This window comes from Ochotona princeps, chromosome 1 (assembly GCF_030435755.1).
Source record: "Ochotona princeps isolate mOchPri1 chromosome 1, mOchPri1.hap1, whole genome shotgun sequence".
NCBI classification, from domain to species: Eukaryota; Metazoa; Chordata; class Mammalia; order Lagomorpha; family Ochotonidae; genus Ochotona; species Ochotona princeps.
In genome coordinates, this window is record NC_080832.1 from 16,643,383 (window position 1) to 16,659,982 (window position 16,600).

Consider the following 16,600-nt stretch of genomic DNA (forward strand, 5'->3'; position numbering starts at 1 on the left):
TTTGTACACCGTGGCAAAAGTTTTAGGACTGCTGGGGACAACAGTGAACTGCTCATGTGCTGAGCTAATGAGAACTCCCTGAGTTCAGTGGATTGCACTGATCCCACAGGAAAATAACACCGACTGTGGTATCATATGGGTCATTACAGGCCCGTGTGGCCTATTTTGGCCACAGACCTAATGTCCAAAGGTTCTGGCAAGATCAGTGGCACCAACAGCCTAGCTATATAGGACACCCGGTGTCTCCCTAATCCTGGGACCTGCTCCAACTGGAAGTGGGAGAAAGGTTGCAGAGACAATGGTGCAGCCTCAGCAAGGTAGCACAGCAGGTGGAGAGTGGTGAGCCAGGAGCTGGGGCTAGGGAGACCATGGTGGATATCTAACATAAGAACCCAGACCTGGAACTCGCTGGAGGGAGTGGCACAAGTGACTTCAAACAAAGAGTTGTGCACCAACTGCAATAAGTAAAATTGAACTGTAGGCCTGTGGGTGACACAGCTTAGAAACCTGCCCCAAGGAGAAGAATCTGATAACCAGAAGTACAAGGACCAAGAGCAAAAGAAGACACACAGGCACAATGAATATTACTGAAGACTCCCCTGTAAAGGAGCAAAACCCTATGTCAACCTCAGAGTTCACTGAGGAAGACATCGAGAAAATGGAGGACACAGAATTCAGAAAACTCATTATAAAGCTTCTGATCAACAATGAGAAGCACATACAAGAGTTCAAAGAATTTAAGGACTATGTTACACAGGCAATAGCAGCAAGAAAGCAAATCAAGGCTGATGTATCAGAAATTAAGAACACAGTAGAGCAAATTAAAAGTACAGTGGAGAGTCTCTGAAATAGAATGAAGCAAGCAGAAGAAAATATCTCAGGATTAAACGTGAAAAAAGCTAACTGACATATAAAGGAAAGCCAATTAAGCTCACAGGAGCCCTCTCACAGGTAACTCTACAAGCAAGAAGAGAATGGACTGACATATTCCAGATTCTAAAAGAAAAAAATTGTCGGCCTAGGATAACATATCCAGCAAAGCTTTCTTTTGTCTTTGAAAATGAAATAAAATCCTTCCACAGTAAAGAAAAGTTACAAGAATTTGCCTCTTCCAAACCTGCCCTACAAATGATACTTCAAGATGTTCTCTTTACAGAGAAGAGGAATAGCACCAAACAAAACCAAAGGCAACAGGAAGCACATCCCAGTAAAATGACAACAGAAGACTAAACCAATAAACAACCCATTCCTGGAATGACAGGACCAAACTACCACCCATACATATTAACCCTGAATGTAAATGGCGTAAGCTCAATGAAACGTCATAGATTAGTAGACTGGATTAAAAAACAAAACCCATCTATTTGTTGCCTACAGGAGACACATTTCACCAACAAAAATCAGCGGAAACTATATTGCACATATTTTTATGTTTTTGTTTTTGTTAGTTCCATCTCTTCAAAGCAGTTTCTTCTGATTAAATTCTTCAGTGACTCATAGATCATACAGTAGCATCATTTTCTTCAAGAAGGTTCTTGATTTTCTTTTTCATGTCTTTAGCAACACATTAGTCATTCAGTAGCATGTTATTTAACTTCTTGGTGTTGTTAATTTCTTTTTTGTTCCTGATGTTGATTTTGTTTTGTGTCTTTTCATTTAAGGGGCTGTATAGTAGCTGTGTTTTGGAGACTGTCATATTTAGTGACATGTTATTTAACTTCATGGCATTGTAAATTTCTATTTTTCTTCCTATTGTTGATTTTGTATTATGACTTTTCATTTGAAGGGATATACAGTAGCTGTGAAATGGAGACTTAACATATCCAGATGTGCGGATACAATGTAGTATGCATTTCTACTTTCAGACAAAGATGGACTTACAATGAAACTGCTTACTATATCTTTTTTTTTTTTGAAGATTTAGTTTATTTTTATTACAAAGTCAGATATACTGAGAGGAGGACAGACAGAGAGGAAGTGGAGCTGCCGGGATTCGAACCAGCGGTCATATGGGATCAAGGCGATGACCTTAGCCACTAGGCCACGCCGCCAAGCCCTGCTTACTATATCTTGACAATAGGATGCTGGACTCTCTGCCATTGTCCATGCCCGCAATGATGGACATATGAGTGTGTATGATGAACTATACTTAAGTAATAATATAGAGGAACTAGGTTGGGTGGGAGGAAATTGGGGCTGGGATAAGGAAAATCCCAGGAGCTTCTTTAACTACATCATAAAATGATGAAAACAATAATAAATAAAAAGATTAAAAAACAAATATACAAAAGAAATCTTAAAAGAATGAACGGATGGTTGGGGGGGATGGACATAATTTCACTTGATTCTTAGAGTATCTGTTTTAACTCTAATGCTATTCTTTTGTAAAACGTTAGGAAGCAATCTCAGAAACTCTGGGCTTGCTTCCCAGGGGATAGAGCATTCTAGAAAGTGCTGTTTCTGTGAAATTTGACAATCACCCAGAAAAACAAACCATGTTACTCTGTATCAACCAGAATCTAACAAGATAGCTGGTGGGTTTTGCTAAACTAGTCCAGATTTAGTCCACATTTATTCAACAATTACTGAGTAGTTGGCACTCGCTAGGCATTGGGTTGGGCATTGTGTATTCATCAAACCCTGCCAGGTAGCCAGTCCTACTAAAATCAGTTTCTTAAAGATTTATTCAATGAAAACTACCTTAAAATTCAACCTCCATCTCAGTGTCCAGGTTTCATTTATTTTCTTGGCATTTGGGGCAGCTTAAGAATGGAAAGAGAAAATCAGTTCCTCTAAGGGCACATCTAGCAATTTTGCATTTATATCAGGTATTTGTTGAACTTGCACCATATTTTTTTTAAATGATTGGATTGTTTGGTTGTCTGAAAGTGTCTTTTTCTATTTGACCTACTTTTGGATAGCTAAGCTCCAAGCTCAGTTTATGTAAAGCCTTTTGTTTGGAGTTTTAATTAAATTAAAATTTAATTTGATTTAATATTTATTTCTAGAACACTTGAACAGATGTACAATGGTTCTAAAAGGGACTGAATTCACATGAACGACTTTTTTAGATGAGACATTCTATCGACAGGATGGAATGAAAGAGAGAAGGCTAGGGGGCCACACACGCATCTAGTCCCTCTCTTTTTCTGCTTTCTTCTCTCCACTGCAATGGGGCTCCTAATTTTGTGGTTTTAAGCGTGAAATGCTATTCTTCCTGTTCTCCTGAGTCAGAAGGGAGACACTCAGCGGGTTGCTGAGTAGATGTTTTATGTGTAATTTCTTGCCACATTTCAAACCTTCTCACTTAAAGTTTGCCCTAAAATATCAGTGAGGTACTTACATGGTTTACAACAAGGGATAACTAAGTTGGCCGAAGAATTAGAACCTTGAAACACCTGCATGATAGGTTTATGAATTGTAGACATGCTTGTAAGGATGCAAACAAGCAAGAAGGAAACTTCTATTATCTCTGCCTAATGTGCCCTGAGGTCAGAATGTGCAACATATTGAATGTGCTAACTACATGAACAAGTCTGTAAAAAATGGAATCAATGGAGAGCTGAGAGTCAGGATTTGGTGTAAGAGTCATGGACTTTGGTTAGAACATGAGTCTGACCAATCTCATCTAGGATACATACACAGAGTACTCAGGGACTCTATTTTGTTGCTTTTTTTAAGAGTAAAAATTAGATGACTCTTAAAAAGGAGTCTCATTGTCTTGACTTTCCTATTTGAAAAACTATTGGAGTGTCAGTATTGAATGTCTACATACTTTCAGAGAGGATTCTGGTAGAATTTTCTAGACATAGTCTAGTCTGGGGTATAGATGATGTCCTCTGCTACTTCAGTACTGTGAGACTCTTGACCCCTTTCCTGTGTCTGCCAGTGACCCTGATGAGACCATCCCTGGAATGTTTAGCATGCTTAGCTGTTGGAGGTCCAGTGAATCCAATGTCCCTTCGCACCATAAAACTCCACCATTTGAACTTGCCAGGAGTTCAAGTGAGATCCCCAGGGATGCCTACCAAGCCTGACTACACCGTGCTACTGACCGTAGCAGCTGAGTTACTCACTGACGCATGCCAGGAGTCGCAGAGGCTGCAGGTGCATGGCGGGCTGATGTTTGGATTAAGACAGCAGGCTCCCCCACCAGATACTTGGGTTTGTCCACTCGCTACTATGTGTCTTAGTTGTGTGTGACTCATTATGTGAGTTTGCTACCTGCCAATAAAAAAGGCTTTCATGTCCCTTTGTTACAGTGTTACTGTACGGACTGAATGAGGGTGTGAAGAATTTAGAAGGCTGCCTAGCACACAGGACATGACATGTAAGAATCGATTCACAATGGATTGCTGGCACTGTTTTTGTGCGAGTCCACAGGAGACACTGCTTGGAGGCGAGGTGCAGGGCTGTGACTCAGCCCTCCAAGCACCAGCTTAAGCAGTTGCATCACAATGCTTGTCCCCAGCAATGTCTTTCTTACACTTATACATTTCCTGAGCCCCCCTTCTCTTTTCTTTCTCTCTGCCTCCTTTCATTTTATTTTACTTAGCCAAGTGACAGAGAGAAAATGCAGCCTGGCTATTGCTACACTGCTTCACAATGAAGGAGACTGAGGAACAAAAAGAAAGATCAATCCTGAACTGCAGGAATACAGCGTTCTTATTGACACCTGAGATTCAGATTTCTGTCTTACTAGAACTTCCCTTTCATGCTGGATGGCTCAAACGCCAGGCTAGGGCTTTAGATGGACTATCCTTTAATCCTTACAACAACTCCTTCAAGTTAAGTATTATCTCCAAATTACAGATGCCAAAAAGCAAAAATAGAGAGGGAAATAAATTGGCAATGTAGATCACTAAGCTAGGAAGTAGAAAGGGATGAATGGAGTCAGATGTACTGATTTCAGTTCCATTCTGTTCTTACCACCCATGATTCCTCCTTCATGTAAATGTAAAAGCAAACAAATTTCATCAACCTCATGCTGTTGAAATTCTAGAAAAGTCTATTCTGAATTTCATAGAAATTTCAGTGTGGTTCATCCTTTCCTCTAAATATACCATTTTCCCTCCACTGCTACACCCGTTCATTCATGTATCCATCACTGTATTCACCCAGTCATCTCTCCATCCACCTGTCCATCTAGCTATGTATTCCTTTCTACTTATTTACTAAGTCCTAGGTTTTGCAATACATCATGAAGAATGACCTGTGTCCAGGCAGTTACCAGTTTAGGGAAGAGGAACATAAAAATCTTGATCAAAATGTGGTAAGTGTTAATACGTTGTGGAACCTATACTGAGTTGTGGAAAAGAAGGCGAGGTAGAGGCGGGACATTTTCTTTTTTGAACATTGGGTTTATTTATTTGCAGTCCCTGGTTGATTTTGCATCTCCTGGTTCACTTCCCAAATGTCCATAATAGGACAGGGCCAGCTCAACGCTTGCAACTGGGATTTCCATCCTGATGTCCCAGGTGGGTGACAAGGACCCAACGAGCTGAGCCATCACCTGCTGCCTTCCAAGATACACGTGACATGGAAACTCATATGAAGAGCAGAGCTGGGACTTGAACCCCAGCACTTAGCATGGGTTGTGGGAGTCCAGAGTAGCAGTTTAATCATCATGCCCAAATGCCTTCCCTGAAGAGAATTTCTGACTTTCATAGAAAAGGAGTTTTTTTGGATTTGTTCGTTTTTGTTGTTTTCAATCTGAGATTCTAGGATGTAGAATTTCAGTGGAGAAACTACCCTAAGTTGTATGTAAAATTTTCTCAGGGCCAAGGAAAGGAGGGGATTTGAACCAGGAAGCAGAGAGGCAGGAGTGTGACCAGGTCACCACAGAAGAGCTTTCAACTGTGCCTGAGTTGATCCTAGAGTTTGCCAGGAATGAGAGGTGGAAGAAGACATTTCAGGCAAAAGAAACCAGAAGTGGAAAATGCGTGCAAATAATTTGCTTGGACTCCAGCCTAGGCTACCATTCAAGGGCACAGTGGGAGACAAACCACCGAGCAGCATGGTTAGGGTCCAGCCAGGACATGAGCGGGGTTCAAGGCCAAGAGTGAGTCCCCCAGGGCCTTCACAATGCTCTTGAGAGCGCTGTGACAGTCACTGTACAGCTGATTCTCCAGTGCCACAATATACAATGGTACAAGTTCTCTCTGTCCTTTTCCAAACACTAGCAGCAAATTCTCTTTAGTTTAGGAAAAATTTGCATTCAGGGGTTGTGTCAGGAGCCTAGCCTCACTTCTGAGGGATAGTGTGTCCTGAATTCCAAACAATGACCTCCAAAACCCCCAAAGAGAAATAAGGCTAAAACTGGAGGGGATGGTCCAGCCTGTGGGTGCCATGGTGGCATCTTGCCACGTGCCCAGTGCTCCACCTTGGGGCTGTGGATCATCAGAGTGGGGCAGGGAGAGAGGCGATTACCTCAAAGGAAAGCCTGTAGATTGTGTTGCTCCAAGGGAAGCTGAGGGATTTTTGGATCAGGGATTTACTTTAGGAAATAGTAGTTGAAATTGATCATCGAAGAGTAACTGTGGAAGTCTGTGCCAGACTGCTTTTATGTTTTTCTCTAAACATTTGGGGTGGAGGAATTAAGGTAGGTAGACAGACTAGCATAGCTGGTTAAATGAAGATACACACACACACACACACACACACACACACACACATGCACACATATAATCATCTCCAAAAAAGGAAGCTGGCCTGCCTGGAGCTGTTTGGGTAGAATCAAGGCTCGTTGGCGGCTGCCGTAGGTAGGGCAAGCGGATGTGCCGAAGCCTGATAATTCCCTTTCTGTGCAAGTTAATCAATACATCTTTCTGCATCTGTCAGCACAAAACCCCAAATGTGCTGGCTTCCTTTGCTAAAAGAGCCTCTGTCTCACTGGGATTAAGAGGGCATAGTCCCATGACACAGTTTCCACCCGATTTTGGCATCGGAAAATCCTTCTCTCTTTCAGGAGCTGGGGGCGGCCTGTCCAAGGAGAGAGGTTCTTGGCGTTGGCACTGGAAAGGTTACCTGCCAACTGGGCCGTGCTGGCTGCATTGTTCCTGGGAACAAGAACAGGCTCTGTGCTGTGTGTGCATTGCTGATGGGCACCTCTGCACTCAGTGGAGGGGCACAGCAGTCAGCTGTGTTCGCCCACTTCTGCCATCCCAGTTCTGCTGGGTCTCCCGCATACCCTCACGGGCAGGGTCATTCCCTCTCAAGTCTCATTCCCAGGATTTGTGCTTGAAGACCCTACCCGCGGTATCACACATTTCACATGCTGGTGCTCAGGGCAGGGGCAGGAGGAGGAACATTCCAGTGCTTATCTCTCAACTACCCAGCACCCCCATTTTTTGCCTGCAACTCAGATGAGTGCAAAGGGCTCCAAGCTGTCGATTAATTTGCCCCATTTTATATCTGTGTGAGGGTTTCCTTCTGTAGCCCCATTTTCATTCAACAAATGCTGACCGACTGCGGACTGCATCGGGCGCTATCTCCAGCGACTGGTGAAGCAAACCGAGTTCTGGAAGCCACTGGAACAGTCTCCATCTACCAAAACCCCAGTCCAGACCCAAAAACAAGCCAGAGGGGCCCAGGGAGCGAGGCTGGGGTTGTCAGAACCCAGGTTCCAAGCTTGGCTTGCAATTTCTGAGTTCTTTTTCCTCTGTCATTTTTTATGAGCACAGCTAATCCTTTTTTAAATTAATAAGCCAAAGAAGGTCACACTCTGTAAAATGTCCTTTTCACTGGGGGGCTGGAAAGAAAGCCTGCTTGACAAGGTGGGAAGAAATTGCTTCAGCAGCATGTTAGCTGCTAAACAGTTAATCTCAGGAAGCAGGTCCCCCGAGGCTTGTAATGCAAAGGACAGACTTGCTGCCTTCTTTCTCAGCTTGCCTGAAAATCTTGGTTTTTTTTTTTTTGTTTTTTCTTTTTTTTTAAATTAAGAGATAAGAAGGGCGTAGAAAAGCTCTGGTCTTGAGTTGCAGAAACTTTGCCTGGCTTAGAAAACCTCCTCAGGGTTCAGGAAGCAAGGAAACAGCTGCATAATTGTATAACTATCACATCTTACATAATAAACGAGGAGTCACAAAGATGGCCAAACCTAGCAAAGCAAGTGAGAAGCAGAGGCCGCCTAGGCGCTCCCAAGTTTGGCAGCCCCGACAGTGCCTGGAAATAACAGCTCGCTCCTTCCTCCCCATGTCTCTCCACAGTCCCCTCCTGGACATGGCACCCTGAAACGTCGGAAGGACATCCGCATTTATCCTAAAAGTTGAACCCGCACGACCCTACATACCCTGTGCTTGCCATCTTCCGCGCAGAGCGCTGCTTGTGGGTCTCCAGGGCTGTACATTCAGACGGGGTCTCGGTCTCTCTCGCTCACGCTCTCTCTCTCTCTTGGGCCATGCGTTCACACGCTCTCTCTTCCTCCTTGGGACTTGCGATCCGCAGCACTGATGTCAGGCTGCACAATGTGTTTTCAATTCGGGGCAGATGTGGGACAGTCTTGTAGCCCTAGGGATTATCAACTTAAAAAACGACTCGCCTTCAAGATGAGAAGTGCAGAGGCAGTGTTAAGTGCTTCCTGCAGCTTCACTGGGCTCCTTCCAAATGTTTAACATATAACGCAACGCCGGTGACACCGAAGCAAGCCTACTCCTCGGGTTCCGGACTTTAAAGTGAAGATTCCCAAGGACTCCGGGACTCAGGAACAAACCCTGCCCGGGTACCTCAGGACTTGTGAGTAGTAATTCAGGTAGTTTAGTAACATACCCCAGGATCCAGAGGCCCCCTCTCCCATCCTGCATTAAGCTCTCCCAACTCCGCTCTTGGCTCTGGGAGTTTAGTTTTCCCACACATTGAAGCAGAATTGTTTTGGTTCAGAGTTTTCTTGGCTCAATAAAAGAGGACGCCTAGTCCAAGACTTCCACAGAGAAACATCCAGAAACTCAGTTAACACAGTAAGTTTGAATGCTGTAGAGAAGCACCCACTGGCATGAAATGTCTATGGCTCAGAATATCCTGCACTCTGGGGTTGCCACATGGGGCTGACTGGCAGATTTTAACTTCTAACCCCCCCCCCCCCCAAAAAAAAACACCACAGGAAACACTTCCTGCGATTTAACATAACGATTGAATAGTATGGAAAGAAAGCAGTTGCCAAGGCACTCATTCAAAGACATCCAAAACAATTAAATTTAATAAAACTTTTCATAATCTAAGACAAGTTTTCTGTATAGATCTTTCAAATAGAAGTTAATATTCCTGGTGTTTCCACAAACAGGTGAGTTCGGTTTCCATAACATCACTGAACAGTGAGAAGACAGTCGCACTAAAAACCCAGGAAGTATGAGGTATCCTTTACAATTCATGAGCGTGACGTGACGACAAAAGGACATAGGGAGAAAGTCTCAAGTTGCTGGAGAGCATGAGGGTTACTGTGTTTTCTACCTTCATGGAGAGAGATTTAACTTCCAGTTAAGTTTTCTGTAGCTTGCGAGTACACTGAAAGAATCATTCATCAATGTTGCAAGGGGTGGTAAAAGTTCTAGATGAGACACAAAGGAACTAATCCACAGATCTCTGTCTCATGGGGCCACCCCGGACAAGCCGCTGCCCAGGCTACTCACAGATTCCTCATTAGTAAAGCTGCGGCATTAGGCATGATTTCTCACACCCAGACCCCTACGGCAGTGTACTGTTCCCTACCTAGACCTAGTAACCCAGAAGGCCCACTTTCAAGCTGCCTCCAGTTGACATCCCCAATGGAGAGCTTTTGCACCATGGGGTGTATATTTCCAATTATGGCTGGTGTGGCAACTTTCAAATTACACGTTGCATCTGAAGGGTAAGGATGCTACCTTATACACATTAGACACCTCACTTTATACACATTAGACACCTCACTTTCTCTTTGGTTCACAGGATTTTAGGGAAGCAACTATCAAAGTTGTTAACACCTGAGTTCTGATCTTGCTCCTGGGTATTCATCAAGTACTTAGTAATTAGAAGGAGGTTGTTGTTACTTACTTCTAAATCATTCCAAGTTCTTCCATCAACTGAAGTTGGGCCAGTCTGAAATGGAGAACATAAAACTCAAGCCAGGGCTCTCACTTAGGTGCCAGAACCTCAATGATCTGAGCCGTCAATAGCTGTCCTCCAGGGTATGCACTAGGGTGAGGCTGGGATCAGACTTCGGAGCCTGAAATCAAACCTAGGCACTGTGATATGGGGTATAGGAATCTCAAGTGGCGTCTCAACTACTAGACTGAATGCATCAGTTGAGCAGAGCCAGGTGTAGTCAATGAGCAGTGGGCGGTTTTGAGAGGTTGAGTGGGAGGATAGTGTGGTTTGGTGCAGGCACTGGTTTGTGAGTTGGAAGATCCAGGCTTGGGTTCCAGGACTGCTGATAACCAGCCTGTGACCATGGCCATAGTGGTCTTGTTGATGGCCTTAGTTGCTTGGTTTACGTAGGGAATAGGCTGGCTTGTCCACCTTCCTGTTCCCTAAAGTAGAGAAAGAGAAAGTCTTCCCCCATTGGAGGCAGTATTTGCCTTTTACAGTTTGGATTCATGAGCATGAAATCAGTATATATCAGGTAATAACTGTAGTTCAGGCAAAGATGCATGTTAACCCCTGAGATGGTCTTTTCACAAGTGTGGAAGCCACCTGTAGGAGTTGCTAGGATGTGCCAGTAAAGCCCTGTTACAAAGAGCATCACCATGAAGACTTAATTCTACCAGCTGACTCTTACTTCTTAGCTATGAACAGCCACATGTAATCCCAATGTCTTGAGTTGAATTGTGTCCCCCGGCCCTATTCCCGGATTCTTAAGCTAAAGTGTAACCCCAGTATGTCAGAATGGGACTTTATTTGGTGACAGGCATTGAAATGAGGCAATGATATTGAAATGAAATAACTCGAGTGGGCTCTAATCCAACATGACTGGTGTCATAAAGTGGGGGAATCTCTTTAGAAGCTCACATATACAGCCAGGATGCCACATGGCATCTATGTGCTAAGGAGAAAGAACTGTGGCAGAACCTTCACTGCAGCCTACAGACACATTGATCGTGGACTTGTAGCCTCCAAATCTGTAAGACAGTGCATTTCACTTGCATAGCTCCCTCCCCACCCAGGCTTTCATGCTTTGCTTCAGCAACCCCAGCAGGTGGCATCCTCTGACGCCTGAGTATGCGTCATTTTCTTGCATCCTACAGTGGATCAGAGATGCTCCATACACAAACCAACACACTACAGTTTTCAAGAAGGGGAGAATCCTTGGGACAACCAACACTAGGGAAAGATCTTTATTAGCAATCATCTTTAGTTTCTTAAGACTTCCTGATATTATCTTTCATCCCTACTCCAGACATACAATTTAATACTGAAATAACTCAACTAAGCACAGCAAAATGCAAGAAAAACATGAAGAAGCTAAAGAAACCAGGTGATGGGAAAAGCACACTCCCAGGAATGCTCATGGTATGGTCTGTGATCAAGGTCTGGTATGCACTGTCCACAGGAGAGTTAGCACTCACTTCTGTCCCATTTCAACACTTCCATTAGGGCATGGGATCCCAAGCACTTATATCACACTGTCTTATTAGGACACGAACCAATGCAGCAATAACATATCACTATTTTATATGAAATGGTAGGCTATGTGGATTTTTCTCTAGTAAAGCATTTCATCAAAAATAAAAGGAAAGGCTTGGTGAATGCTCATTAACCCACTTAACTTATTACTCAGAGCAAGTTGCCATAGTTTCCAAAGATAAAATGCAGACTGGATCCAGCCGCATCATTCCCAAATATGTTATCTGGCAAAGTTTACAAGTGACTTACATGAAGTTATTACTAAGGAAATGCAAATAGCCCATATATTTATAAAAATCAATCCCCATCATCTTTCTTCTTAAAAAAAAACTTAGAGGCAAATATAGTCTGTAAACACTGGAAATACTTATGGCTCAAAGATGAGACCAAAGAAGACGACACAGGTAGTGTGGGAAACAGGAAGGAGCAAATATTCAAGGTTAACTCCCTAGGTCACGCAGGTGGATGCGGCCCCACAAGACATGGGATTTTGCAAGTCTTGGCTTTTCAAAGGCAACACTAGAATGTCCCGTAGGAACGGACAGATCAGTGGTTCCTGCAGTGTGACCATTTTATTGGTGAGAAAGAGGGCAAGTATCAGCTGTCACACAGACTAGGGCTGAAGTTTGCAACATGGGTATCAGGAGTTGATTAACTTCAAATGAGGGGGTTTCAGAATGCTTGTGCAAAAATCTTTCAATTTCACAAAAACTTTTTTCAGCCCCCTCACATTTGCCACATTTAAACATGATCTGGTAGCTTATCTGTAGGTGATTTATGTTAAAACTCATCTATCTAACTTTCCATGAGGGCTGTAAGTCATAGTGCAAACTTTTCGAGTTATGCAGTATCTCCTTTTAAGAGGGGAAATATAATAACAATCCAGTTGTGCTGGTCCCATCTGGAGGTCAGCTCCCACTAGGTGTACTCAAAAGCTCAGTTTATGATTTGATTTCGCAATATTTAAACATTCTTTCTTTCTGAGATGAAAGAAGTCTTCTTTCACTGCATTTCTTAGCATTTCAAGTGATTTGCTTCTGAAGTTTCATAACATTGAAAATCTTTTCCATCAGTCAAGATTTCCTGGACGAGAAAGTGGTGGGTGCACAGGGAAATTACTTGCAGTTATACTGCATTAGTTATTGCATACATAGTTGGTTAACATACATTGGCCTTCTGATCATGGGATTTACAAAGTTCCACAAGATTCAGAGATGATTCAAGCGCGAAGACTTTCCCTTCCGCATCTCAGGCTATGATCTTGCCTGTTGTTTCTGTGAAGAGCCTGCTGGCAAGAGTCAGCACAGGGTGCTTGTTGAAAGTCCAAATTCCCCATCTCCTTCTTTTAGAAGCTGGTTCTGTAGATGTAATGCAACCTCAGAAAAGTTTTTTGTCACTGGGCAGGTTTAATAGATAGTTTATTCCCTAATCCTGAACCATGGTTGGATATAGGAATCACTTGAGAGTGCTGAGAAAAAAAGTATCCTGGGTGGTTTTAGTGTACAGCCATGTTGAGAGTTGATAACTCTGCTGAAACCGTGGACTATTTACCATACACCTGTGAAGCTGGAGGTCACGCTGTCACTAAGGTACTCCTGTACACAGCAGTACTTTCATCTATACGCTTACATCTCGCTTGCATCTCACTTGAATCTTTGACAGTTGGGGGGCTGGGTGGCGTTGCTGTGGCTCTCAGATAAGAAACTAAGTCTAGGGATGTCAGGTGGTTTGCTTGAGGTCTAAGTGGAATTCCAGGATTGGTGAACTGTTTGCTTGTGGTAAGCAGTTACTAACTTCTTTATGGTACCTGTGCCCTTACTTATCCCTCCAACTTTCCCACCATTTCTTTAAAAGAAAAAGTGGAAACATCCCCTTTGTCTGCCTAGAGTTTCTCTAACACAGGAATTGCTGCAGATAATGATGGTAAGAGCAGTAGCAGAGGTTAACATGGATCCTGGCTACGCATAGTGCTAGTTGCTCTACATTCATAACCTTTTTCTTTAAAAAATTTTTATTTTTATTTGATGACAGATTTTTATTTTATAGCAAGAGAAGGAGAGAAGGAGAGGTCTTCCATCTACTGGTTTACTCCTCAAATTGCTGCAATTGCCAGAGCTGAGCTGATGCCACGTCAGGAGCCAAGAGCTTTTTTCCAACCTCCCATGTGGGTGCAAAAAAACAAAAACCAAAACAAACAAACAAACAAAAAACCCAAGGCGTTAGGCTAGCCTTGGCTGCTTTTCCAGGCCAAAAGCAGAGAGCTGGATCAGCAGTTGAACAGCTGGACACAAACCAGGGCTCATATGGGATGCCGCTGCTTGCTGGTAGAGTATTAGCCTGTTATGCCACTGTGCTGCCCCCAGAACAAATCATCTTAATTTTGTAAGAACTATTGAGGCAGGCAGGCCATAACCCCATTTTATAGGTGAAGAAACTTACCAAACCTCTGTCTGCCTGTGCTTTATCAAGAGGAATTTCCTGAATTCAAGGAGTGATCCAGCTGGCCCAAGAGGCTATAATTATCAGACTCAAGAAATCATTTTTCTTTTCCAACAGATAAAAAAAACCTGTTGGCCAATGTTGCCTGGAGGAATTTGTGTAGGGAGAATTTCAAGTTGAGTGCGATAGAGAACCACCACTTACATCTAACTCTCTTGCCCCTAGATCAACTGAAGTCCACCTGGCAACCCTAAAAATTCCCTCAAAGCATGACACCACTGACCAGAGAAAAGCCGCAGCAACTGCTGACCAAATAGACATGAGCTGATCATGCACTTCTCAGCCCCAATTTCACTACTTGGGGAGCTTGAGAATTAAACAATAGCTGCCCAGCTCTTTGCTCTGCATTTTTACCATAAATACCTACTTCGTTCCATTTCTATGATGTCAGTAACTGTCTTTCTGTATGTTGGGTGAACAGTTTTAAGTCTGGAGTTTCTATAGCAAAGCCTTCATCTAGTTTGGGGACTATTTGCTAACAAAATTGAAACTTAAGGAGTGACTTGGCAAAGATCAAATTCTATTTTTGGTTTAAGATTTCTTTTATTTGTTTGAAAGGCAGAGACAGAAAGAGTGAGGGAAAGAGAAAGCTGTCTTCCACCGGCTGGTTCACTCCCCTAAAAGGCTGCACTGGTCAAGGATGAAGCCAGGACCTTTAACTGGGTCTTCCACATGCGGACAGAAGCCCAAACACTTGGTTCATCTTCTTCTGTTTTCCCAGGCACATTATCAGGGAGCTGATTGGAAGTGGAGCAGCTGAGATACGAACCAGTGCCCACATGGGATGCCAGCATTTCAGGTAATACTTGACCCAGTAAGGCCACATCACTGGCCCCAAAAGTTACATTCTTATGCATTTAAAAAAAGTCATCTAAACCTCATCTTCTTGTCAGTCAACCAATTCCTAGCTAGCATCAGAGAGCAAAGAGTTGGGGAAGATATTTCAGAGCAAGCTATGATTGACCACCAGAGCTTTCCCAAATGGTAAAACATTACTAATATAGAAACTGGGTCTTGTAAGAAACTTCTAGACTCTGACAGTTAAAGGTATTTTAAAAACTACAAGTATCAAAACTTGAGTAGTTCACTGGGGAGTCATGCCATGCTGACTCAGGTAGTTGGGATCCTGTTACATACAGGGAGGACCTGGACTGAATTCCAGGCTCCCAGCTTCAGCCTAGTCCAGACACAACCACTGTGGGCATTTGGAGAGTGAATGGGGAAATGCGAGTCCTCCCCTTTGTGGCATCTGTCTGTCTTTCTGCTTTTCAATAAATAAAGTAAGGAAATACACACTAGGAAAAAAGAACCTAGGTTTTAGGTATTTGTGATGCTTGACAAGCACCTTGGTCAGCTCTGTAAACATTTTACAGAAATCTGGTCCGGTTTCATGATGCTGTGCGAAAGATGGAAAAGAGCAGCAGTTCCTTATCTCTCTAGTTTCCAAGACTGTCATTCTGTGTGAAGCTTAGACCATCAGGCATCAGCTTCAGTTGATAGATACCCACTGAGCGTACAGTGCATACTACGTACTGCTAACACAATGATGACGCAGGTCTTCACCTTCACAAAGCACCTGGAGATGGGCATCCATTCAGAGGCAAGGCAGGTTGATAAAAACAGTGACTGTGTTAAGTTAAAAAGGAATCAACAGGAGCTGAGATGGAGACCGTTGGGAGAGGGAAACCGCACAGGGCCGGCAGGGGTGACATCCAAGCTAGCAGAATATGAAACAGCAGCCATGCAGAGTGTGGGAAGCACAGCCGTACAGGCAGACATTCGTTCATGCAGAGTTCCCGAGGTGAGAGAGGGACCTGTACAACTGGAAGCTAGAAAAAGCCAAGCGTAAAGAGGGGGCGGGAGATAATGGTAGAGCCATTCGGTGACGGAGACATGCAATGAGAGGCTCTGGAGGGTGCACGTGGCGCAGCCTTCATGGGCAATGAATGGGCGGATGTGGCTCTTATCCCAGCTCTAATAGGAAGCCACTGGCAAATTGTAAGCAGAAAAGCAGCACAATCTGACCTGTGCTTTAATCATAATTCCTCTAGTGTGTGCGGAAAAGAGGGAGGGACATGGAATGCAATAATGACCTTTCTCCTCCCAAGCAATACTTGTTAGGGAAAGCAAAAATTGCCAGGTAATCTCGTTTGTCTAGAGCAATCATCCATGAACACACTCCTTCGGATTGTTGTGGGAACAGTGGTTGTTGTCCACGCAGAAGGGACAGAACTACACACATACAGGCCATCCGGCTGTCACCTGCCCAAGGACAGAACTGCATTCGCATCATCTTTCTTTCTTGTTTGAATTTTTGTCAAAATAAGATATAACGGAATCCTTTTCAAATGTTGTCAGGGAAACGCGTGTCCTCCCAATTACCTTTCATCAGAAGGTGCGTGAGCGTGACCAGGCCCTAGGAAGCCTCAGTAAGTCCCAGCTGGCACACTTGGAATTCTTTACTTCCTTGTTTTGGTCAGGTAGCAGTAAACAAAACCTAAAGGTTCAC

General features: G+C 43.6%; 1 protein-coding gene across 2 annotated transcripts in view; it reads right to left on the bottom strand.

Moving 5' to 3' along the window:
- Positions 1 to 16,600, bottom strand: part of SASH1 (SAM and SH3 domain containing 1) — a 264,392-nt gene that overhangs the window by 229,621 nt on the left and 18,171 nt on the right. The window contains exon 1 of one of the 2 annotated variants that reach the window (XM_058666534.1): positions 8,291 to 8,432. The exons of the other annotated variant lie outside the window; for it this stretch is intronic. Within the exon in view, the coding sequence (XP_058522517.1) occupies positions 8,291 to 8,347 (57 nt within the window). The 5' untranslated portion in view covers positions 8,348 to 8,432. Of the gene's footprint in view, positions 1 to 8,290; positions 8,433 to 16,600 lie in introns of those variants that run through there. 2 annotated transcript variants of the gene reach the window in all.